This window comes from Aedes aegypti, chromosome 3, assembly GCF_002204515.2.
Source record: "Aedes aegypti strain LVP_AGWG chromosome 3, AaegL5.0 Primary Assembly, whole genome shotgun sequence".
Taxonomy (NCBI): Eukaryota; Metazoa; Arthropoda; class Insecta; order Diptera; family Culicidae; genus Aedes; species Aedes aegypti.
Genome location: NC_035109.1, coordinates 343,286,192 through 343,312,871, shown reverse-complemented (window position 1 = coordinate 343,312,871; position 26,680 = coordinate 343,286,192). Strand labels below are relative to the sequence as shown.

Genomic DNA, 26,680 nt, shown 5'->3' with positions numbered 1-26,680 from the left:
GTTTTCATACATTCGATGAGTGCCCGTTTCACCTGGCAGCCACCGCCGTCAGCAAATTCCCTTCTTGATCATTGGACATGGCATACACTGGTCAGGTATCTCCGCATATCATTTCGGCTCATGCTATCTTGACCTTCAGCAACCACACTTTCTTTGTGCTGCCTTTTCTTTATGCAGTGGATTCGCCTTTTTTCAGCTCTCGCTGCCCTGTTCGGTACCCAAACATACGGCTGACATTCTTCACGATTGTCTCAGGAACTATTTGTTGTGGTACTTCGCCAAGACGACGATAACAAGGATATCGACGCCACCGAGCTAACACAAAGGATGGTAACGACTTGTGATGCAACTATTCCGCGAAAACTGGAGCCGAGTGATAAACGGCGCTTACTGGTGAAATGACTCAACATGCTTCACGCTGCTTATCTCAGAGCCAGAAAGCGGGCTCAGAGAGCAGGGACGCGAATGGAGAGAAGAGAGCGAAGGACGGTTTTTTGAGAAGCTGGGACTGCACTCAAACGGGAGATGAAGCTTTGTAGATCTAATTGCAACAAGGAGCTGTTCCGAAATGCAGACACCAACCCGTGGGGTTATGCATATCGAGTCGTTATGGTAAAGATCAAGAACCCTCCGACACCAGCTGAAATGTGCCCAGATAGGCTGATCGTTGAACGTTGAGGGTCTCTTCCCGAAGCACGATCCAACGTCCTCGCCACCAATGCCGTACGACGAAGCAATCGTTTAAGATCGGCATGTTTCTAACGACGAGCTTGTAGAAGTGGCGAAACGACTAAAATCGAAGAAAACACCTGGTCCAGATAGAATACCGAACGCTGAAAGCTGCCATCCTGGCGCATCCTGGCGATGTGAAAAACGCATTCAACAGCGCCAGCAGACCATCGCCGCAGTGGAGGTGTCGGTGATGGAAACAATTGACGCAATCGAGAGCTGGGGGAGAGGAGTCAAACTGCAGATAGCTCACCACAAAATAAAGGTGCAACTGCAAGGTTGATCAGCAGATAGAGGTCAAAGTCGAAAGGTATGTGCTTGCACCGAAGCGCGTATTGAAGCACCTGAGATTAAGATTCGCGGAAGTGCGGAACGAAATACTCGGAAGCAGTGACGGAGACCTAAACCCCCGTACAGAAAATGTGTCACCGCGTAAGTACGTGGCACGCGGTGATCAGAGCGATAACGAAAATCCTGTCGTCGCTGCAACAAAAATGGCCAGAAGTCCAGAGAGCGTCGAGTCGCAATCGGAGTAGGCTAGATCCTCCGTCGGGGACTAGGCCAAGTAGATCGATCGTCACGTAGTATCGATGATAGGTATGTTCCTGCAAATTGGAAGTAATCCCCCAACCGGAATTGTAGGACCGGCCACTTGACTGACCGTGAAACAGCACCAGCAAATGGTCGTAGGGGCGCCTTTGAACCAGAAGTTTCCCTCCACCGGAGTCGCAGGACTAACCTCGGTATTTGCCCGGATAGCATTGGTTCGGGAGGTCTTCCACCTACGGGGAAATCTTCGTCGGAGTATGATAGATTCACCGTCGGGGACTATTCTGAGTAGGACGTAGCGAGTCACCGGCTTGAGTCGTCGGAGCGTCAGTGAACCGGAAGCCATCCAGAATCGCTGGGCCGACTCCGGAACTCTACCAGCCAACAACGGAGTGAGAACAACGCGTAACGTTACCGGTTTCGGGCGATATTTCTCCGTCGGGAGCTAGCTAGCTTCACCGTCGGGAACTACGCTGAGTAGTATCGATCATGACGAATTGCCGGCTATGGGTCGTCGGGGCGCTTGCGTATCGGAAGTCACCCTTCAACAGTAATCGCAAAACAGAGCTCGGCATCGAGGTCGATGTTGTTAGTGGGAAAGTGATCGCCTAAGAATAAGTTTGGTCAATGATTAGTCTTTTTATATAAAGGCCGGGATTGAACTCATAATGTTCTGCATAGTATGCAAAAGCAGTCGATGTTAGAACAACGACCTTGTTTTTCCAAGAGAATGTCACAAAACTATCCACAAAGTTTCCCAAAACAATCTGCACAGAAGTCTACACGTATTTCTTCACATGCGCATAAGTTTACACATTTGTTCTACAAAGGACGACCGAAGAGAGCGACAAAAAAGGATTCTAAAAAGTAAGCAGAATGTTCAACGGAAACGTTAGGGAAACGTATCCTGTTTCCGACACTTTTGAATAACCTACGCACTGAGCTTCTTATAGGCTACAGGGCATATAATAGGGTAACGACTGTTTATTTCGTTCTCAATCGCTAACAGTTAGCGCCAGTGGCAAAAAGTACAGACAACAACCTTTTGAACATTCAGTTTCTCTCACTGGCCGCCGAGCAGCGACACTGATGTTTGACTCACTGATCACGCTATGCTGGATTCTCAAATTTCTTCCAACACAAGCGCATGGAAGAATGGTAGTCGAGAACTGTCAAACGTATGGAAAATAATGAAAAACTTAAATTACTTGCAATTAGGTAACTGGTTCAAAAAAGTAGTGATTAGAAATCAAGCGAAATGTGAATACAAAACTTTTTTGTGTTTATTTCATCTTCCCTGATGCTTTATTTGCTTCGGGATTTTGTTTTTACTACCACTGAAAAAGACCCATTGCCTTTTCACTTTTGAATATGGTTCCTTGAATAGCATTCGCACTGTTTTTGTGTTTTTTAACTCGATCCCTCCCTTATTCGATGGTCCCTTTAACATCGAATTATGGAGAATTTACTGTATAAGAGCATTTTATTGCAAATTTTCAGATAATTTGCCTCCCCAATGCCAAAATGAATCATCTAATTGCCCAAGTAATTATATTCTCTATAATCCAATAATTCTCTTGCTAAGATTCCCATAAAGATACATGTTGGGTTCCTTTTCTGGATTATTTCGTTTCATGGCTGATTCTTAGAAAGGTGCTTCGTTGATTTTTCCAATACCCTTGTCAAATTCCCTGACAGATCCGTTGCGTGAAATTTTTGAGGATCATTTTTTTAGTATTATATGAACACATATGAAGTAATATTGAAATTACCCAACGAGACCTCAAGCAGATTCTAGGCAGCAGATATTTTGTAGATTTTTTGCAATAAAATTGATGAGCGAACTTCCAACCAGCCTTACAAAACATGCTCCTAGTTGAATTACTCCAAAATTTTACCTACCAACCACCATCGCAAACCCCATCGGATTCCGATGCCAGTCTTCGACTATTGCACATTAAGGATGCGGTTGTTCCATCCACTGCCATAGCCATCACTGCCGCCAGAACTGGAACCGGAACCCAGCTTGAACCCCGCATCGTTGACGACACATTTTGTGGTGTGGAAATCGCGTAAAACATCCTTTCGACGGTGACGACGACAACCACTTGACGATGCGGACGATCGTGTGCAAAAGGAAACTGAACTCGATGTGGAAGATGCAATTGCACTTTACCGCCTTCTTCATCTGCAACTGCTTTCGGTTGCTTCCAAGAGTCGGTCCACGTGGTCTTTTTCTCAAAGCGTGGTGATGATTTGCAGACTCCGTTTCAAATATGGCTGTCAATGATAGAAGATGCGGATGTAGTTTCAAGAAGAAAAATGCTTAGTTGACGTCGCTGATGCCTGTTGTTGTTGCCACTCTACGAACCACCACTGGAGAATGGGAGTTAACTGGGTGTAATCGAGTTATTTGATTTACTACTTCTCGTAGTACTTTCTGTTTCGTTATGGGTTAGTTGGTTGCTTGGTAGCTGAATCGTTTTTCACATCGGATCGGTTGTGCTTTCATTAGGAGTGTGCTGCAATTTGATTTGCGGAGGTTGCACTTATTTGCTACTCTATTTGAGGCCACTTTGTTACAATTGTGAAATTTCAAGTTTAGTAAGTCGTTGGGCCAGTATAAACCGAATAGGTACGCCTAACATGAATTACTTCAGCATGACGTGTTTGATGCAAAGCATATACCATGCCCACACAGTTATGGATCACTTTAGCGTTCAATATAGGATAACTCGCTCGAAACATACACAAGCTGTCATTATATGGTCGTTTTCTGTAAGAAGTGTCATCAACATTCATGAGCTCCCGCACGAGATAAAATTCAATTGTTATAGCATAATAATTGCTTAGATTCAGTATGAATTTGTCATTGGAAAATATTTTACGATAAATTCTTGAATAAACTTTCGAGGTCCTCTACAATGGAACGCTATTCAAATTTCAAGACCAACCGCAAGACTATCAGAAAGATCTCAATTTTAAATAATTTTCCACAAAATGTTAATGTGCAGCTTCTGTCTTAATAAATTGCGCTTTCTGTTGCGAATTTAAAACGCCTTTTTTCTTTCATCTCCTGGAAGGCCAAGTTTCACCTTCCACAAGCAAAACCTTCCAAGAAGCACGGCTCTGTTCAGCATCCACCACACGCTACATTGTGAAACATGATTCCTGAAACTTCATCTTCGTCTAATTCAACTTCCCACAACACACACACACCGCCTCAAGTGCAGTTGGGAAAAACGTTTTGCTTCAATTCCGTCGAACCTACCACCGCGCGCGCCGACTTCCAAAGAGTTTAGATGAAATTATCTCGTTCAAATACCGACCAAGTGCGCCTCACTCACTCGATGAGTGCCATTTTCCACCTCCAATCCGTTCCCGTCGCCGCGTCGAAGCTTTCAAAACAAGGGCAATCTCTTCGCTGAAATGCTCTGAACGGCGTGTGACAATAGACACTTATCTGCCTCGAGGCTGACTTGGTTCTTTGGTCTTTCTCGGTCGTAAAATCCCCATTTGGCGAAAGGCTCCGTTCATGGGCGGTGCCAGGAATTCCATGATGGGGGGTTCCAATTTTTCATGAAACGCTGAACCATGAAAAATGCTCACATTTTTTTATCAGTGAGCGAAGTGGAGACCTCCATGAATCTCCTAAGTTGGATTTCCCCAGCTTTTCTTCCAGGAATATGAACTACCAAGTATTTGAAATGCCGTCACTGAGTACTGAACTGTACTGGCTGTAGCCAACTTGTTGTTTTCGAATATTTTTTCCGTCAGCCAGGGGGAGGAGGGAGGCAACGACCCTCTCTAGCTACGCCCATGGCCGCGTTGCTCATGAGGCTGAGCCGAAGTTGCTCCGCAACGCGGTATCGTTTCGCATTTTGTGTGAAAAGTTGAGAGCATAAATTTTACAACAATGAGATAAGAAATTAATTTCGAAATCACAATCCACCGGTACGTAGAGGGCGACGGTCGGTCGGTACTGAAATCCGGTCGACCGGGGGTAGATTTTCGAAACTTGAACGAGCCTGCAGGGGCTGGGAGGGAGAATGGCAACGGCAACCACTCTCCATTTTATTAACTGTGAGCGAAAGAATTTGACGCCTATTCAATTTCATTAGCCCTGACGCAAGTCCCGTTCCCGCGAACAATACCACCCCGTCCTTTCCACCAACGCGACAACCCCCCTTTTTTCGTCGCCTGTATGGTTCTTTGATAAATTTTAATTAAAATTGATTTATTGATTCGATTGCAGACCCACCGGGAGCGCCCTACATCGATGGCTACAAGCAGGGCGAGACGCTGAGGCGAGGACAGAGCGTGGAGTTGATTTGTGCCAGCCGGGGAGGCAATCCGCCGGCCCAGTTGATTTGGTACAAGAACGGAATCCAGGAGCGGATGGCCTACCGGACGTCCGAACGGCTCTCGGAGAACATCTACAAGTTTACGGCGGAAGCGAGTGACAACAAGGCGGTGCTGCGCTGCGAGGCGAACAACATCATGGCGAAAGCCCCACTGAAGACCGAGGTGGTGCTCAGTGTGTTGTGTAAGTATTGATCTTCGATGGGAATGGTTTTGTGAAGTGAGATAAATGAATGTTATAAAGCTGAGAAAGTGTTCAATGGTAAATGAAAGGGATCAATGTAGACCTTTGAAGTTTGTGTAGATGGAGTATTTCTTCGACTACATGTCTCAAACTTTGTTCCAATCGCTTGAACTTACGTCAGAAATACACGTTTACTCAATTTTCTAATGTTTTGTATTGGCTTGAATCTAAACACAATTCTAAAGGTCCGCGGTTTCGGAATTGTAGCGATGCAGGAGGTATGCTGGACAGGAGCAATGGTAAGAACGCTTAGAGGAAATCATACCATCTACTAGAGCTACGGCAACACACGTGACCTGGGAACAGCGTTTATAGTGATGGGCGATATGAAAAGGCGCGTAATCGATCAACGAAAGAATGTTCTAGATGAGAATAAAAGTCCGATTCTTTTACTTCAACATAATCAACACGCATAGCGCACACTCCGGAAGCACTAGTACGAATTTTACGCGTAGCTCGAACGCGAGTACGACCGCTGCCCAAGCGATGACGTCAAGATCATCATAAGAGATTTGAACGCTCAGGTTGGCCAGGAGGATGAGTTCAGACCGACGATTGGAAAGTTCAGCGCCCAATAGCTAACGAACGAGAACGGCCTAAGACTGATAGATTTCGCCGCCTCCAAGAATATTACCATTCGTAGTACCTATTTCCAGCATAGCCTCCCGTATCGGTACATCTGGAGATCACCACAGCAGACAGAATCACAAATGGACGACGTTTTGATCGATGAACAGCACCTCCCCGACATAACAGAAGTGGCGTGGCACTTATTTTGACTTTGACTATGGTGATAGTAAAATTGCGCGCAGAACTATCCGTCATCAACGATGTACGGTACCGACGCCCGCCGCAGTATAATCTATGGCGGCTGTACGTACGCGCGGGGTGCAGGGGAGCCTGACACTCTCCAGAATCATCTCTGGCAACTTTAGAAGCAAGATATGTGTATGAGTTTACTTTCAAAAAATAATTTAAATCCGTTAAGTATCCGCTGAGTGAGAGTTTTAGTTTTATTTTTTTCCACTCAGGCCTATACGGGTCAAATGTTTTAGCATAATGCAACAAATTCACTGCATTATGATTTCTCGTGCTGGAGAATGCCCTGCTCGAGGTGTCCGATGATAATTATTTCCCTTATAATAAATCACTTGAGAAATCCATACATCAACTACAACTCGTATGATGTCCGACAAAATATATTAAAAAAACTATTGAACGAATTTCTCAGACAATAGATTGTAGGATTTTTTGGCAATAAAAGGATCAATTTATAATAGATTCTTCGAAAGTATTTTAACCTTGCTCAGATGGATGGCACAAATTTAACCTGTGAAAAAGTGTGGAAAAGTCCAACAAAATAAACTTCAGTTTTTAGTCCTACAAACACACTTGATTTTTCATGTGAGATATATCGTCAGAAATTTGTGGAGAATTTCTTTCAGAAGTTTCAGAATAGATCACAAAATCCTATTGTAAACATGCTGATTTGGTTTTATCCTCGGAAGAATCGCTAGTGCTGATACAACAAAAATCTTTGAAAATACTTCGATGAATGCTTGGCAATTTTTTTGAAAGAATCCTTTATTGGAATGTATTTTTGAAGAAATTATAAAATATTATTTTTGAGAGAGTTTTGAGGGAATGCGGGGAGCAACATCAAATGACTCTGCTTTTTTTTTGACAGAGAGAGAGAGAGAGAGAGAGAGAGAGAGAGAGAGAGAGAGAGAGAGAGAGAGAGAGAGAGAGAGAGAGAGAGAGAGAGAGAGAGAGAGAGAGAGAAATTACGGAGTTGCAGTTGAATGAATTAAGTGAAAAAGTGAAAAAGTGCCGCGATCGATTAGTTCTTTTTGATCTTTCGACGTTGACGCATGCTCCTGAGCAGTGCGTCATGAAACACCGAGCAGTCGTCACTTGTTTTCCCTCTCGGGTAGCGCGCCTACTTTCTCTGAGTGGTTTTATATTGCCGAGCAAACGAGTGAAGTGAAAGTGGATTGTTGCTGCTCAAGGATGACGGTTCAATTGGTGAGCTCGTTTCATGCTACTATTTCTAATCTATAAAATATGTATGACTGCACCATTAATCGTTACAACGGTGAGACGTAAATAGGTTTTTTTCAAAAAACTATAACAGGTTCGTCACTGTGAGTGTCGACATACACTCTGATTCACAAATTATTTATGTCTAATTTTTTTTTCAAAACACCTTTTTTCTCTTTACCTTTATTTTTGTAATTAAAAACAACTTTGAATGGTTCGACCCTACGAGTATAGATACGAAAGGTTCACTTTATTCAACAAACTTTGAAAGGTTCGTCACGTCAAGTGTCGGCATAATTTTTCTCTACATAGGTATTGTTCATATCAAATGAAAATATTATATTAGGGGGATTCACTTAACAGCGTAAAGTGTTGCGTAAATCATGCTAAACTGATTATCCTAATTGTTTCATGGCATTGCGTTAATTGCCAATGAAACATTTCAGAATGATGTCATTCGGCGCTTTGTTAATCTAAGAATGCTATGGATATTAGACAAATGACAATCAACAATTTGAGGTAATTGGTGAAAAAGCGAGAATATTCGTTGGTCTCCATTTTTAATAATAAGCAAATTTGCTTTCTTTATTAGGTATAATCATCCGCATATGGAGGAGTTGATGATAATGATTTGTAGGCTTTGAGTGTTATGGATGGAATCAGACTCAAGAATCAGAATCAGGAAACCCAACAGACAAACGACGACAAAAAGTTCACTGACCGTTGTGACCTAGGATCACAATCTTATCATGCAATCCGCCAAATAACATTTCTATACAATACAAAGCGTATTGGCCCAGTAATGGGCTATCTTTGATGATTAGATATTACATGAATGATGCCGATGATTTAGAACTTGCAGCAGACGCCCCGACGGAAACTAATATGTATCAAACTGCCTTCAAACAAGCCATGTTGTTGAACGGTTCCGATACGGCTCTGGTGTACCAACCATTTGCCTAAAATTATGTATCTCCCTCGGTAATGTAGAACAGGTTCGACGAGTTCTTCATTGAAATGGCAATCTAAAATACGTAAAAAATGAGTAATTTTGAAATAAATGAATGACGTTTGTAGCAGTCAACTAGATTACACATATCTCATTTGACATTTGAAGAATCTGAAGTTGAATATTTCATGTGAAATATTTCATTGCAAACGTTACGCAGAATAAATCTTTACGCGATTTTTAGTGAATACCCCTATTTACATATAAGCATGTTTATATCTCACCAATATTTATTTATCATGGTCTAATCGCTTGTCAAAGTGAATCCTGTGACCCAACGATCCTCCCCATTAACAAACATCCCTCACAGTAACCTTTGTGGAGATGCAGAGGCAAACACGGTCTCCAAATAGCAAAGGTTACACACTAACATTCCTTCCCCCAATCCCACCTGACTGTAAGGACGTGGCCGGCGCCGTTATTGACCATGTATAAATAGAGGCACTGAATTATGCACACTGAAGAAGATTATGGCCAATCCCAGCCGATCTTCTAGTTGATTCTTTGTGCATTTTCACTGACTTCGGTCAATCACGGAATAGCAACCATTGATATGTGTAGTCAGTCTAAGCTAAGCTAAGCTAAGGCAAGAGCAAGTTCGATGTGGACGACAAATTTAAGAAGAAAATGCGAAGTTCGCCTCTAAATATCTCATGTGGCAGGCCATCTGCTCATGTGGAATGAGGAGTGAGCCTTTCATGACAAAGGGCACAGTTAATGGCGAGATCTACAAATCTGAATGCCTCGAGAAGCGCCTTTTGCCATTTTTGCAGCAACACGACGAAGCTCCGCTTTTTGGCCAGATTTGGCATCATGCCACTATTCAAAAAGTGTCGTGGAGTGGTTTGAGGCCACTTCTGTTCATATTGTTCCAAATGACATGAATCCGTCAAACTTCGCCCGGTGGAGCAGTACTGGGCAATAATGAAGCAAGAACATCGGAAGAGCTAGAAGACAGTCAAAGACGAGAAGGACATGTTAAGAAAATGGAAAAAAAAACTGAGAAACTGGTACCGGATGACACTGTAAAGACTTTGATGTAGGGCATCAAGCGAAAATGCCTTCAATTTTACACTCAAGGCTCCATCGATTAACTTTTCTTTTGACTTTTGAAGTAAATATATGTATAAAACTACCCTAAAATTTTGGTTTGATTCTAAACATTATAAAAAAAATTGCATGACATTTTCGGTGTCGCAATAATTTCGTGTTCACCCGATTTATGTAAGTATTGCTAAAGATACAACATGCATTAGAATCAAAACGATAATAAATTCCTGCTTTTAGCTGCTTCGCGCTTGTAAATCGAAGGCTGCGATCTTCTCATGAGAATTCGGCTCTAAGCCTCACAAAACCCCATTTTCACCTGACAGAGGCTGTCTTGGTAGTGTCATTCTCAAAACACACCAAGCCGTTCCCATAGGGGACGTTAGCCACAAGGAAGGACGTTTCAAGTAATACTGTTTCATATGGTATGCCCTCTTCAACATCTAATCCAATTTCTCTCGCCGTTCCATTACGGTACCTATCCATCTAGTATTCATTGCTTTCTTCTCCATGCTCCCTCTTACTTCGAGCAAAATAGACCGATATGCCGATAAACAAATTCAAAATATAATTAACACGGTCGATATCTTTGTATGTATTATATTTGTGCAAATCGATATTATTCAATAAAACAAGAATTTGTAAGGCCCCCTCCAGAAAAAATCCTAGCTACGCTAATGATAGGACCCCTTTTTGAGGACTGCTGCGACACTGCCCAAAGCATTCTGCATATTGGTACGCGACAAAACGTGGAACGATACAGACTGAAGCGGAAACAGCAAACCCTATTGCCTATTCCGGGGCAAAAAGTGCAGCCTCGATGAAAATAAATGTCAGGAGATGGAGTTGCTGTACCGTTCTCAAGAAATGCGGAAGTTTTTTAAGAAGCTCAACGCATCCGCAAAGGCTACGTGCAGCGAGTTGAAATGTACCGGGATAAAGATGGAAATATCTTGACGGATGGATGCGAGGTGATCGAAAGTGGAACGCAGCACTACGATGAACACCTGAATGGCGCAGTGAACACAGGCACAGGTCTGGACAGCGAAGGTGATGGCTACGTCAGAGCAGCGGACAGTAGAAACCAACCAGGCCCCATGATGGGGGGAAGTTGAGCATGCCTTTCAACAGCTCAAGAACAACAAGGCTGCTGCCGGAGATGGTATCGGAGCCGAACTCATCGAGATGGCCCGAAGAGTTTGGTCGCTTGTCTTCATCGGCTGATAGCCAGAATCTGGAATACCGAACAGCTATCAGAGAAGAGGCGTTTCTATGGCCTATCTACGAAAATAACAACAAACTGGAGTATGAACATCATCGCGCAATCACTATCCTAAACGCCGACTACAAAGTGCTATCCTAAATTATCTTCCGTCATCTATCGCCTACGTTATGGAAATTTTCTCGATTCCCAGGGCATAGAGTATCTTCGTACCTGCCACACGATATACACATGCAAAAATGGTCAATCGGCAAAGAAAGCTCTCTGTTAATAACTGTGGAAGTGCTCATAAGTGCTGAGAAGCAGGCTCTGTCCCAGTTGGGACGTAACGCCAGAAAGAAGAAGAAGATCTATCGCCTACAGCAAACGAATTCTTAAGAAGTAATCGATGAAATTTTGTTTTGCTTTATGGCAGAAAAGCTGCTTATAAAATTACATCTTCATTAAAAAATAGGGTAATACAACTTAAAGTTTACCATCTTTCGATTTAAATGCAGTCTCTCACAACCAAACATACCATTTCTAGATCTCAAACCGATCCGCTCCGAAAATAACCTCAAACAAATCAATTCCACACCTCGATATGTTGTTTTCCTCTCATTCCAGTTGCCCCGACGCACGTCACCATATCCGGCCCATCGGAGGCCCGCGTCGGCGATCGTGTTCCGCTGCAGTGTCAAACGGCACCGTCCAATCCGCCGGCCGAAATCAAGTGGAGCGTCGGTGGACATCAGGTGAAAAATGCCACATCCCGCACAGTCGAAAGTCCGGAAGGTAAGTTTTCACCGTCATCAGGAAACGTGGTTCTACTCCTGGCCACGGGCCACTGGCTACTGCTGCTTCTGCAATGCCACCGAGGATAACGATGATAGTAATTAGCCGGCGCTATCAATATTTTGCACCATAGGGCCATGCGGTATTTCGCGCGTTTCGAATAAACAAAATCAAACTCCCGGCTTTGGTCCCAATGGAATTAATTTTCGATGCCCCAGCACAGTGTGCTATTTTGGGAGAAACAAACAGCAGGCACGGGTGATGAAAAAAATATGCTATCAATAGCAAAATGTTACGAGGAATCCGTGACAAGAGTCTGCGTGAACTATTGGGATTTAAATTCGAACCTAGTAACCTTCGGAGTTATTGGGACACCAAGTGACTCGTTATCTTAGTTGATAATGCACTCATCTAACATACAAGAGTCGCGGGTTCGAATCCCACCTAAACACGTAGATTTTTAATAATTTCATTCATAATTTATCCTTCTTTACTACGCGTGATGAATTATTTATTGCTAATCATTGATCATACAAAAATTTAGCTAATTTCTACGAATCGAGTACGCAGCCATTACAATGGAGCTTTTTCTAAAAGCTTCCGTATTAGTTTCGAGTTACGATATGCAGTTGTTGTTGCCGTATACGTACTATTATGTGAAGCACTGGTTCCATCTGTAGTAAGGCATATGAAGTTTCTTTATGAACAATGAGATGGCGACAGTAAGAAAACAGGTGATTTTATTATATTTCGTCTTTTTTCCCAAAATAGTACACTGTGCGTTGGCGCAAAGTGTCCTGAATTCATTGCAATTTGACCTGCGCTGCGTTCCAAACACGACGACGACGACGTCGGCGGGATCATCGATTTAAGCCGTTGGACAGCGCAATTTATCCAATTGGATCCGTGTGTTGGCAGGAGTATCGACGACGACGCCGATTGGTTGGTCTTTGGCCTGGTGCGTTTCTCATTATCCATATTTCAATTTATGGCGAAACGTCACTCAATCGCGCGCGCGACCAGAGAGCGTTGCCTCAGAAAAGGTCATCAATTTCGAGGCAATTTATGAGATTTCGGTCTACTGATTTTGGCTGGGCTTTGAAGTTTGATAGCACGGCGTGCGGTCGTTGGCAATAATTTCATCAATGCAGCCAAATTAGTTGAGCTTGCGTGTAGGTTGGGATTTATTGCTTTTCGCGTTTTGATAGTTGTTCTGACTGATTGAAAATCCTGCTTTTGACGCAATTACATCCGCAAATAGTGCCTTGCAGCTTCGGTTCGCCATCCGGTGCTGCCATCTGAACGAGACGCAGTCAGCGTGAAATTTTATCGCCTAAATGCACGCTTCAATGAATCAGGCTAATGTCACACTGGAACGCGTTCGCAGAAGACCGAAAGAGGTCGCTGCTAAGTGTAATAAAATATTTACCCGTATTCATCACCGTTCCGTAGCGTTATCCTTCTGGATGGTGCAGTGTTCCGCAGAAACAGTAGCCAGTAACGTGCACAGCTAGCGCCAAGGACCGGAGATGCACCTAGATTCCATTCCGACGTGCGTATGAATTGTTGATATAACCGATTTGTATTTGTCTTTTATCTATATTTCAAACAAACCCCGTCCGGTGTCCGGCGAATTCCCCGTTTGCGACGTCTGGTGTGCTGAACCTAGGCGGATGGATCACGATGTCGAACATCACGGCTCCGGTGGACGCCAGCAAACGCTCGCTGGTGGTCATCTGCCACGGACTGAACATGCAGCTGACCGAGAATGTCGTGTCGACCCACACCGTGAACATATTGCGTAAGTATTTGCCCTTCCTGGTTCCTGGGTGTCCCGGATGGTGACGACGAGGACCAGGAGCCGTTTGTTTTGATTATGCTTTCGGTTCCATGACGTTCCGGTGTTTATAGGTTATGGAGGAAAATGTTGGATGACATGTGCAGATCCTGGTGCACACACTGGGGAATGACTGACTGCTTTCCTAAGAAATATAGGTTGTTGATGATAGATGTAGCATAATATTTACTAAAGCATAAGGGTATAGATGAGCCAGAAACAGCGTTGTGCATATTTTTTTAAACTTGACTATTGCTTGCAATATGTTTATCAAAAAGAATGACCGAAGGAAATGCTGCAGAAATAAAATAACTGGTTGAACAGTCAAAACTTTTTCAACGATTTATTGGATTCATTGGACTCATTTGAATCATAGACATTTTAGGATTTTCAAATTTTTCAAATCGATGTGAGTAACTTTTATACGGTTTTGAGGAAATTAATCAAGAAGAATCACAACCTGTCTTCTAAAACTGTTTTAAAATGAATCACATTTTTAACACTTTTTCTCCGTGTACATAGCTTAAATTTTGCATACAATCAGCGTTCAAAAACTAGGTAGTTCCTATTATTTCCCCAAAAACATATTACAAAATGATAAGCCGTTTCATTCAGTTATTCACAACGTTTTTGTACCAGTGTAAAATCGACTCAAGTAGTGTTTTGTTTTGATTCGTGATTAAGTCACTTTGTGTCTTCACACAATGAAGCGGTGAAAGTAATGGTTAGGTTGCGAAAATCCTACTTACTCCGTTTTGTAAATCCGAAAATTAAACGTTCTAAAAGTGAAAAATCGAGTTGGTTTGGAGCGGAACGTGTAGAAATTCGTCTGCGTATGATCCATAAAGTAAGTTTGCTTACTTTTCTGACTTGAGACTGTATTTTTCTATTTTCTAGATTTTATGTTTTCTATTCGAGTAATCAGTAAAGCAGATCCGTTTAGGAAATGTCAGTAAATCATCTTTTGTAGGATCTCCATTGGATTATTTGTTTTAACAATTCGTCATTATATTTTGGAAACATGACAAAAGTGGAGTATTTAATCCTTTCTAGCCCACAGCTTTGATCGAAAATTTAACTGTCAGATTTTACTTTCTTACATTACACTAATGGTGGAAGATCTACATATAGGACACCGAATTCCAGACCGCACGCTAGGTAGGAGATTGTCCGCCCCACGATGGTTCAGAACCGGTCGGACTCAATCGATACCGATATTTCCGCATGACATTTTAGCGTTTAGCAAAGCCATCTTGACTAGAAAACCGTAGTGATTGAACCCTTGAAAAAGATCCCAAACGGACCGAAACGTCGGGAAAAATAAAAAAAAATAGCGTTTTTAATTCCGTGAAGACTGCTCAGCCAACATTGGTTCAACAAGTGATAAAAGTTTAATTCACTTTACTTTTAAGTAATATCATTTGAATTATTTCATATTCACGTGACTCAGATCTGAAACTCTTCACATTCAAGTAAGTCAGGTCTGATTTATTTCAAGTATTGAACAAATTAAACTGCTTTCTGTTTCACTGCATTTTCTAATGATCCATGTCTGATTCCCTTCATTTTCAAGCAGATTAGGACTGATTCCCTTCATTTCCTAATGATTCCGGCCTAATTCACTAAGTGTACAAATAATTTAGTACTGATTCACTTCATCCTCAAGAAATTCTGAATTGGTCTACTTACTTTTTTTTAGCAAATCCATGATTGATTTACCTCATTATAAAGTGATTCTGGTTTGACTCACATCATATTCAAAAGTTTCAGGTCTGAATCACTTCATATTTCAGTGATTCAGTTCTGATACACTTCATTTTCCTGTGATCTGAATCATTGGATACTCAAGACTCGTCCCACGAATTTTCTATCCCATCTCGATCATAAAATATAAAATTCTTGATATGCCTAATTTTATTAGCACACAGCGGAAAATGTTTGAATGCAAAGGTCTACCTCCCGGATGTCCTTGACATCCCGAACAACCTTGCCGAAGACTCAAGCTTTCCATCTAGTGTGGATCGTAAGAAGGACTTGCTCTAAAAACTCATTTAAAGTGAAGATGAATCGAAGCCAACCTTAAAATTTACAAGGGCACAAACCTAGAGAATAAAATATCCCTTTAAGCTGAAAACTTAATCAATTTGTCACTAGCTGGTGATGACCAATCAATTAAGTTTTCAGCTCAAACAGGTGTTCGGTTCTCCAGATTTATGCTTTTGAAAATTTGACGTTTGGCTACGATTCATCTTCACCTTAAACATGCTTACTAGCGTCACCTAGCGGCAAAACTATTTTTTTTCTTTCGGATGTCCTTGACTTTCCAAACAACTTTGTCGAAGACTCGAACTTTCTATCTCATCTGGGTAATGAGTTATATGCTCAATTCATATGCTCACTAACGCCACCTAGCGACAAAATTAAGGACGAAATAATTTATTTTCTGCATGGTCTTGACTTTCTGAACAACTTTGTCGAAGATTAAAACTTTCTACCTCATGTGGACCGCAAGATTGAACTAGTTGAGAACGCTCAATATTACACACTCACTAGCGCCACCTAGAGACAAAGTTATGAACCAAACTGTTGGCCTTTCGGGTATCCATGGCGTTCTGAACAACTTTACTGAAGACTGCTTAGCTTGATTTATCGACTGTTAGTAGTTTCCTTCGCTTTGGTTTGGCATTCAGTCTCAAGAAATCAAAGGAAAACAGTGATTTTCTATATTCCGACGTTTCGGCGCAACGTGTTTTGCCTTCTTCTTAGGATAATAGTGTTCTGTTTTTTGTCATTATGTGTTTAAATCCAACATGAAATTGTCTACTTATTGTTTTACACATCACGTCGCTAAATTTATGTTTCACTACTTCGGCGTCCTGTTTCATGACTGAATACTTTCTATCCCATGGAGATCATAAGATAGAACTTGCTTAAAATGTCCAAATTTACATACACGCTTGCGCCAAACTGTTTTCCTCTCGTATTTCTAGATCTGCTGGACAACTTTGCTAAAGAACGCTTCTTAGCAAACCGTAAGGATCTGGGGATATAGCAAATTTAATATGTTCATTAACTTAAAAAATGGAAAAAGATAAACTTTTTATGCCAGGGTTATAGTAAATTAGATAAAAAAAAAACAAGTCAAATTTTCAAAACTATTGAATATAGAGGAAAGTTTAATCAATTTTTAGTCGAATGGGCATTACTTGATTCGAAATTTATCAGACATTTTTCAGTCTCCAAGTGTTTTGAAGCAACCTTAGAAATTGCGTTTTTAAGCGGAAATGTTCGAACTTTCCATATAAAATCCCAAGCTGTATTAGATTTCTACAAAGATATTTTTATATTATACAAACAATAGGCAATTGAAAAAAGTTGACAACAATGTTGCCAGATTTTTTTTTTTTTTCAAATTTTTAACAATTTAGTCGTTATATTAATAAAACATCTGCTCTAACCAAACATGAGATGGAAATGTTGCCAAATTTGCTAATTATTGAATAATAAACTATCGTTTTATCCTTTTGATCAAACATTTAAATATATATTCAAAGTAAGATTAAATTTCTGTCTTCAAGACACATTTTGCATATCTAGCCACATTACAACTTGAAACTTAACTTGATGCATTCAAATATGCTTTGAAACCACACTTTTTGTTCATTTCAAACTCTCTTGGTTAAAAATTATTATGGACTACAGTCGAAGCTCGTTAAAGCGACATCGCTATATGGAGATGTAGCTACAAACTACGTCGTTATAAAGAAGTTGGATGTCGTTATAGAACATGGAGGAAGAAAACGATGATAATATGTACTACAACAATTGAATCAATGCAAAATAGTAGATTGAGTGACTACCAAATATTACACGAATGTCGTAATAGAGAACGGTCGAAACAGAGAAATGTCGCTTTAAAAGTAAAAATGAGTATGGAAATTCGAGGGAACCCTGTAAATGTCGCTATAGAGATCTGTCGCAAAAATAGTTGTCGCTATAACAAGCTTTGACTGTATATTAAATAATAAGATGACATTGCATCACTGTTGTGAACTTTTTTTTCACTGTGTATTGTCTTTTAGGTCTTAATGTGCCCAAAATATCTTAATTTAGCATTGCGTAATAAAATTTGGTCTTTTTATCTAAAAAACGCAATTTCTCAAGATTGGTTCAAAACTCCTCGGAGAGTTTGATGCTTTGGACTGGAAAATGTATTATAAACAGCATGAAATTGAAATTTAGGAAAAAAGCTCGCTAATACACAACCCCACTTTTAGACGGGGTACCTTTTGAAGTTTGTGTATTTTTCTTTTGCTCGGAAATCAAAATCGTTCTATTTTTGATTTAAAACTTGGGCAATTACTTGCAAATTAGGAAAATTTCCAACGAATTTTGTTTTTTTTTTTGTATTTTTGAAAAATGTTTGGAAAATAGTATTATTTTATAACAAATCTGTCCAACCAACCAATCAACCTGTCACAGAAGAAGAGCCTGATAGAATTGAAATATTTTTAAATCGATTTTCCGTTAGTTACACGGAAAAAATATATGTTCCAGAAAAAGATAAGATATTTTATATCTTAAAAAGTACTGAAAAAACTCATATTTTTATTATTATTCAAAAATGATACCAGAATCGGCTTCAAGAAAAAATAGAAAATGATAGGGATGTTCAAAATCAAAAATTAGAAAAATTGAAAAAAATCATATATTTGTGAATAATAAATAAATCGTTGTCCAAAACGTGTTAAGATCGATTTTGTTCAGCGGAAAATGATATTTAGAGAGAAAACAAATATTTGGGAATCAGAGGATTAAGACAAACTTATTGGACAAAACAATTATTTAAAATTTTGCATTTAAAATAATTATACTTGAGAACACTGCAAAATACAGTAGGGTAAGTGGATCGTTTCACCATAACTATATAAAAATTGATTGGTGTTTGTATGCCACGAAATGGCTCGAGAACGGGTCAACGAATCGACGTCATTCTTTCACTGCTGGATTCGAAAAGAAATGTGAAGTGTTTGTGAAAATCAACTGGAAAAAAGGAACAAATCGTCATGCCATACTCCAACATTTGTAAGCAGGTTTTGCATAGCTTACTTCACAGCCTACTTTATTTAAGTATAAATACTTGAATATTTTGAATGATTTCGCTCCGCCTCTTTTTCTTTAAATTATATTCTCACGTTCACTCTGATACTACTGCAAAATGGTACTACACGTGTACTACCACAAGCAATTTTGTTGACTGCAGAAATTAATTAATTTCAAAATTGTTTTCTGTCAATAAAAAATCTATTGAATCTCTGTCTACATCTGAATATCTTTAACTTTTCAACAAGTGGTGAACATTTAAATTCTAATTGAATGAATCACAATGAAAAAATGTGATTTTTTTAATAAGTACAGATATGAGACATGGTACACTTCCCCGTACTTTTTAATGAGATGGAATAAGTGGATCAGATATTATTATCACATATTGGCAGTCTGCTTGCGCGAATTTGAACAAGTTTCAATATGTTCAAATGTTGTTTTCCTTTATCTTTCTTAATACTTCTTTAACCTAGCATAAATTTGACCAGAGAAAATTCTAATTGATCCCCCTAAAAGTTTTTTACAGTCTCTCTGATATGAAAATTAATGTTGCAAAAGACAAACAAATTTTTTTTGGTTTATCTAAGCTAAATTGCAAAAGAGCAAAATGTAAAAAATCTTCAATTGATTCATATTATCGCATGTTATATGACCATATCAATTATTCTAGACAGATGTTACACATGGAATAGAAATATTTCAGTTTGTTTAACAAAAGTAAGTGTAAATAATATTTAAAAACTACGAGTGTCCTTTGAAAACATCATTAGGAATAATCCGACAATACTTCTGTACAACTGATGTGTTTAAAATACATGAATTTTCTCCAAAATATTCAAGTTAAAATGTTTTTTTTTTTTGTTTTAACTAGCGTATACATATTCGTCATAATATTTTCATAAAATAAATCAAATGAGGTAGTTCGATTGGTGTAAAAATAAATTGGCTGTTTGCATATTTCAAGTTCATGAACATTTGACAAAAAAATTGGTTGATAGGTCCGAAGGTCTACAGGTAAATGCCCAGAAGTTCCAAGAGATAAATTCACAAAATTTGCAAATCTTGCTCTGCGATTCAAGAAAAATCACACGGTTCCTAGAATTCCAAAGGATCACCTAATGGTTTTCAGATGTTCCCAAGGAGAATATCCTTAAGGATTGCAGAGTTTTAAACCATAGGGTAATTCCGGAAGACTCCAATTGGTTCCTTGGTGTTCCGAAATTTCGAAATATTACCGTTGACCTACAAGGGGTTTCTAGGAGTACTCAAGACGATCAGAGGGAGTTCACTTAACTCCAAATTGACCAAAAAGTCACATACACTCTTTTGCGTTTGGGACCATCAATTGGTTTGGTTAAAGGTTTCCGGAAAATCTTAGTTATTTCCATAGGATTCCTAAGAGATTTCTAGGTGCTTACAGGAGCTTCAAGGGGTCTTACATTGGTTTCCTTATTTTGCAAAGTGATGTCATTTTAGAAAGTTACCAGGAGTAAAAAGTTTTCTAATATTTCCATGGAAATCCAAATGGTTTCCCTCTCTAAGGTTTCCATGTGCATCAAATGGAGATATCCTGGATTCCAATTTACAAAACTGATTTTCAAATTATTCATATTTCTAGTGTTATATGTTCCGTTGGTAGCCTCTTGGTATATTATAGAATCCCGTGAAAACCCCCCTTCAGAATCCTTTGAAAATGACGGGGATGTTTAAAAATCTTTTGGTGCTCCTGAAATACTCCTACGGAAACTTCAAAAACAACTTGGACACTGCTGAAAATACCCCGAACCCTCCTTGAACATTCTAGGGATGCTCTCAGGGATATCTAGGAACATCCTGTTGAAGCCATCAGCATGTTGTTGGGATATTTTCATCACACCGCACCTGCAGATGATCAAGCCTCATGCTTCCAGGCTTCCAACACTGTACTTCCACAGTAAGTATTATATGATGCTTATCCATAAACCATTACTTATCAATTGGCGAGTGCTTCAAGGTAGAAAAAACATTTAAATTTGCTAGAAATACTTACCGTTTTCTAATCATCACATGGTAATCTTTTGGAAGTCTTTGGTAAAATGTATGTAAGCGTAGAGAAATATCTGACACATTATTGTTATCCTTCGTCTTCATCCCAATTTCTCTGGGAAATGCATCGTAGAAAATATGCACAACGACTCAGAAATTTTCCAGCAGTAGCAAGAATAATCTAAACGGGAACAGTGAAGCTAAAGCATTATTTAAAGCGAAAGATTTTCCTCCGTAAGAATTCTTAAATTCCAAGACAATACTAGCTTCCGACACCCTTCCGTGTTCATTCTTTGCTTGATAAGACTCCAGCGAAAAACTCACTTCCCTCTATGCGTGACGCCATGGAAGTTGGATCCGTCAGCTGGATTCATTCAAAGCGCAAAATTATGCTGCTGCTGCCAGCCATCCTTGTGATGAGCAGACGGGATCATCATTAATCCTCAGCCTTACCATCCCGTTATCATTCTTCTGGTGCGGAACAACTGCTTCAACCATCCCCGTAATTAAAAGCATCGACTTTTCAGCGCCAACATTCCATGCTCAGCCCACCATCTCACACAAACCCACAGACGACTGAAAGAGAAGGGTTTCCCAGTTCCTAGCTTCCGCCCGCCGAAAATACATAACTTGCGTCTAATTAGTATGCAAATCAACTTTTTGACGCGGAAGTCCTCTAAAGGACCGACATTTTTCTGCTGGAGCGTTCGCTGTTTCTGTTTGCTTTCCCAAACCTCGAATCCAACTTCGACGGAAGGCAACACTTTGTTCCGAGTTTGTGAGAAATCTCACGAAACGGAAATCAATACGAGTTAATTCATTAGATAATTTCCCGGGCCTTATTTCGAGGGAACCCATAAAATTTCCGTCCGAAGCACTTCATAAATTGCTCCTCCTAAATAAACAGTCGAAATGGGTTTCTCCCTGGGGGGCCACCGACCGACCGATCGTCTCTAAGCGTAACCTAGAATCCTTGCTCCGAAGGATGTTTCCACCAGCCGGAGCTTGCAACGGTGGCAGAAATTTCCCATCCACATCAGCACTATCATTTTTTTTCCTGGCTCCAAAGCTCGTCCTTCGTCGTCTTTCGCTGACTGGCGCTTCAAAGTACTTATTCGGCACGTTTTCCAGCCATCCTACTTTGAGCAACTGCAAGCACAAATTTTGCACAAGATTCGAAAATTTCACACTCTGTTCCGCTGCCAATCAGCTGCTTCTGGTAGTTATTTTCGCGGAATCTCATCAATCAGCTGCCATTTAGGAAAGTGGGAAATTTCATTATCCTTTGAATATAAATACGTGGTGGAAAACATTGTCGGCATACAAACTCATGCAGGAGTCTGTTCGTAGCAGATTCTAATCCAAATACACATTCGATTTAACCGACATTAAATTGGAAAAGGTTGATCCAAAAACTGTCAAAAGGTTTTCTCATAAAGCTTAGACAACTTCAAACATAGCTTTGACAAAATTCCACTGAATGCTGGAACAGGTTGTCTGAAAAAGTTCTTCTACGGGGTTTTATTAGTCAAAGAATCCATGTGTATTGAAAATTCTACCTTAAAATCTTATAAAAACTAACAGACGTGAAAAGATTTCACCATAAGCTAAAGAATTTTCCCGCATAATCATAATCTGCTTCAGAATCCTAATTTTTGTCTCTAGAAAAGCTTTCCAAGGACTTAGATTCAGGTATCATTCTCTAGAAAAGATTTGCTTTTCCTAGAACATTAAAATAGTTTTTCCAAGGAAAGTTGTCGTCAAATCAAAACAGCGTTGTTCGAAAAAAAAAAAATGTAAAAACAATTAGATCTCCTATTAATAGATTGAAGTTAAATTAAGTAGGCAATGAGCTCACATTATGTGCAATTGACATACAAAAAATAGCTTCAATCCCTTGGAAACGACTGAGAATTTGTGGTGAAAACAAAGTTGGTGACAACGTCTAATGGGTGATTTGACTGTATTTCTCTCAAACGTTTCCTTCAATAGTCGGTTTTCTCCATAGTTTCCCAAAATTATGAAATCCGGGATGCTGAAAGAGCAACTAAATCTCATAGAGCAGGCCTGCCCAACCTTTTTGAACCGCGGGCCTAATCACAGAAACAATTTTGTGCCGCGGGCCACATTTAAAAATAAGCTCAAATATTCGCATGAAGTCTGACTAAAGTAAATAAATGGAGTTCATAAAATCTGACAAAAATCAAAGAGTGCAAATTTCATTTGAAGAAATCGATAAACAGATAATTGCTGCTAGGGTAAATGTTCCAATAGTGGAGGTACTAAGCTCGATTCAATTTCATTTCACAGCTAAAAATAAAAAAAAGTGCAATAAATTTACATACCATTGTTGTAACGAGAAGTAACGCCTATTTACTTAATATGAAAAATGATTTCATTGCATTTGTGTTTCTACAGTTGAGGCATCCGTTATTTTCTTATAGAATCCTCCATTATAAGAACATTTTACCGCAACTATTGGTACAAATGAGAAACGTTTTAGCTGTTTTGGTGGTATTTCAATAGTTTTGAAGCAATTTGATATTTTCAACTATTCCGTGTATCAACAAGCCAATACGTCGATGACAAGTGTCGGTTCTGTGGCTAATTCAATTAAATCAGTATGAATGGCATTACCACAACTATAGGAACACCCACAACTAATGGATCGTTTGTCCTAATTATCCTACTGGATATTGTGAAGGTTTCTTTAAAAACAATATAATAATCTAGTGCACAATATTTTGAAGAATCTATCACAAAAATTTGGGATTCTATGCGAATAATGTCCTGGATTTCATAAAAGTATACTCCTTATTCTGTCAGAATCTGACCCGGAATGTGCTAAAATCCTGATCAAGCTTTTACGAAAATCTCGATCAGAATGTCTAGGACTTCACAAGAATAGTGCTTAGATTCCTTCAGAATCTCACTCAAAAATCATTTCTAAATGCAACCTTGAAATCTTTGAGAGTGCTAAAAATTATCTCAAAAGTAAGCTGCTCAAAATTTTATTATAAATTCGCTTGAGGTTCTAGCAAAATGTTATATAGTGATATATTGTAATGTTGCCTATGATTTTAGAAAATTATGTATTAAATTCGTTGTAAATCCTGACTAGAAGTCTATGGAATCCTGGTGAAAATTCTGTGAGAATCTTGCCAATGTTATCCATTAAAGTCACGTCCAGAATTCTTTAAAAATTCTGTTCAAGATTGTATAAAAATCCTCTCTTTTGATAATCCTGTCAATGAATTTCCGTGAAAAACGTCCAGGTGTTATTAATCTTATATCCAGAATTCTGTCAGAATGTTAGCCTATAATTCAGTGAAATTATGTATGAAATCTTAGCCTCGTTTTTAAAAAAAAATATTAGGTTGAAACTTAATTGAAAATTAAATAGTTTTGGTATGTTCTAACTTCCGATTGGTAGGAAAGTCAACGGGCCAAATATGAGAAAAATTTTCGAACCCTCCGCAGGCCGTACGTTGGGCAGCCCTGTCATAGAGGCTCTGAAAGCTTAGTTAAATAAAATAAAAAAAAACTGTTTTCAAAAACTGAAAACTGAAAAAAGCTCTCATTATTTTCTCCCTGAACCTTCATAACATTTCTATCAGAAGTTCTTTCAAGACCAAAATCCTCAGAGAAGATTCATAATATGTATTCGTGGAAAGAGAACTATTTTCCAGAAACTTTGATATTTTTTTTTCAAGTCAAGGAATACAAGTCATGAGCTGTACAAATCTTTGGCCAAAAGATTAGGAAAGATAAAAATATGTTGAAAATATTTTGTCATGCACATTCCAGGAAAACTCTTTCAAACTAATTGCGAAATTTTCTCTCAGAAGCTCGAGAAAACTTCTCTCAGAAGCTCGAGAAAACTTCTCTCAGAAGCTCATGAAAGCTTCTCCAAGAAGGTTGTGAAAGCTTCTCCCAGAAGGTTAGGAGAGCTTTAGTAAGCTCCTCTCAGAAGCTTGAGAAAGCTTCATAAGAAAGCTTGGGAAAGCTTCATAAGAAAGCTTGAGGAAGCTTCATGAGAAAGCTTGGGAAAGCTTCACTCAGAAGCTTTGTAAAGCTTCTCTCAGAATTGAGAAAGCTTCTCTCAGATGCTTGAGGAAGCTTTTTTTAAAAGCTTGAGAAAGTTTATCTCAGAAGCTTGAGAAAGCTTCTCTCAGAAGCTTGAGAATGCTTCTCTCAGAAGCTTGAGAAAGCTTCTCTCAGTAGCTTGAGAAAGTTTATCTCAGAAGCTTGTAAAAGCGTCTCTTAGAAGCTTAGGATAGCTTCTCTCAGAAATTTGGGAATGCTTTTGCTCAGAAGCTTGGGAAAGCCTTTCTCATAAACTTCAAAAAGCTTCTCTCAGAAGCTTGGGAAAGCTTCCCTCAGAAGCTTGGGAAAGTTTCTCTCAAAAGCTTGGGAAAGCTTCTCTAAGAAGCTTGGGTAAGCTTCTGTCAGTTTTTTTCAGAAGCTTGAGAAAGCTTCTCTCAGAAGCTTAAGAAAACTTCTCTCAGAAGCTTGAGGAAGCTTCTCTCAGGTGCTCAGGAGAGCTTCTCTCAGAAGGTTAAGAAAGCTTCTGTCAGAACATTGGGAAAGCTTGTCTCTTAAGCTTCAGAAAGCTTCTCTCAGAAGCTTGGGAAGCTTCTCATAGAACTTTAAGAAAGCTTCTCTCAGAAGCTTGAGAAAGCCTTTCAGGGAAGCTTCAGAAAACTTCTTTCGAAAGCTTGAGAAAGCTTCTCTCAAGTGCTTGGGAGAGCTTCTCTCAGAAGCTTGGGAAAGCTTCTCTCAGAAGCTTGGGAAAGCTTCTCTCAGAAGCTTGGGAAAGCTTTTCTCAGAAGCTTGGGAAAGCTTCTTTCAGAAGCTTGCGAAAGCTTCACCCAGAACCGTGGGAAAACCTCTCTCAGAAGATTTTGAAGCTTCTCTCAGAAGCTTGGGGAAATTTTTCTCAAAAGCTTGGGAAAGCTTCTCTCATAAGCTTGAGAAATCTTCTTTTAGAAGCTTATGAAAGTTTATCTACGAAGCTTGGAAAAGCTTCTCTCAGAATCTTGGAAATGGTTCTCTCAGAAGATTTGGAAAGCTTCTCTCAGAAGCTGGGGCAAGCTGCTCTCGGAAGCTTATTAAAGTTTTTCTTAGAAGCTTGACAAAGCTTGATAAAACTTCTCTCAGAAGCTTAGGAAAACTTCTCTTAGAACTTTGGGTTGGCTTCGGATCTAAAAAGCTTGAGAAAGCCTCTTTCTAATGCTTAACCTTGCAAAGTTTCTCTCAGAAGCTTAGAAAGCTTCTCTCAGAAGCGTAGGGAAGATTCTCTTAGAAGTTTTGAACTTCACTCGGAAGCTCTCAATCTAAATTTATTTTAAATCAAATATCAAGAATTTCCAAATTCCAAACGTTTTCACTCAAACCGTTAAATTGTCATCGAAACCCTCCTTTTTCACTCACGCCCAACGCCATCAGAAATCACTTCCCATCGTGAAATGGCTCCACCGAGAGGAAAGGTGACAGAATTTAAATTCTCCTCCCGTGAAATCTTTATCGCCTGGAAGTAAAAGGCAGCGCAGGTGGAAAGGTGGATCGTAAAATTTATTGGCCAAATCAAAATTGTCTCCCCCGTACAACCCCCATCAATATGCCGATCTAATCGTAAACCACTTTGGTCCGGATTTGGCGTTCCGTTCCGAGGGAGGGAAATCGATTCACTGTGGGAACTGGTGGAAATCGGAAATGCTGTGATATTGATTTTCT

General features: G+C 39.7%; 1 protein-coding gene across 3 annotated transcripts in view; it reads left to right on the top strand.

Moving 5' to 3' along the window:
- LOC5579127 (nephrin) overlaps positions 1–26,680 on the top strand; it is a 655,956-nt gene that overhangs the window by 544,994 nt on the left and 84,282 nt on the right. For all 3 annotated transcript variants that reach the window (XM_021849148.1, XM_021849147.1, XM_021849146.1), the window contains exons 7-9: positions 5,534–5,824; positions 11,809–11,976; positions 13,646–13,777. In XM_021849148.1, the coding sequence (XP_021704840.1) occupies positions 5,534–5,824; positions 11,809–11,976; positions 13,646–13,777 (591 nt within the window). The remainder of the gene's footprint in view (positions 1–5,533; positions 5,825–11,808; positions 11,977–13,645; positions 13,778–26,680) is intronic.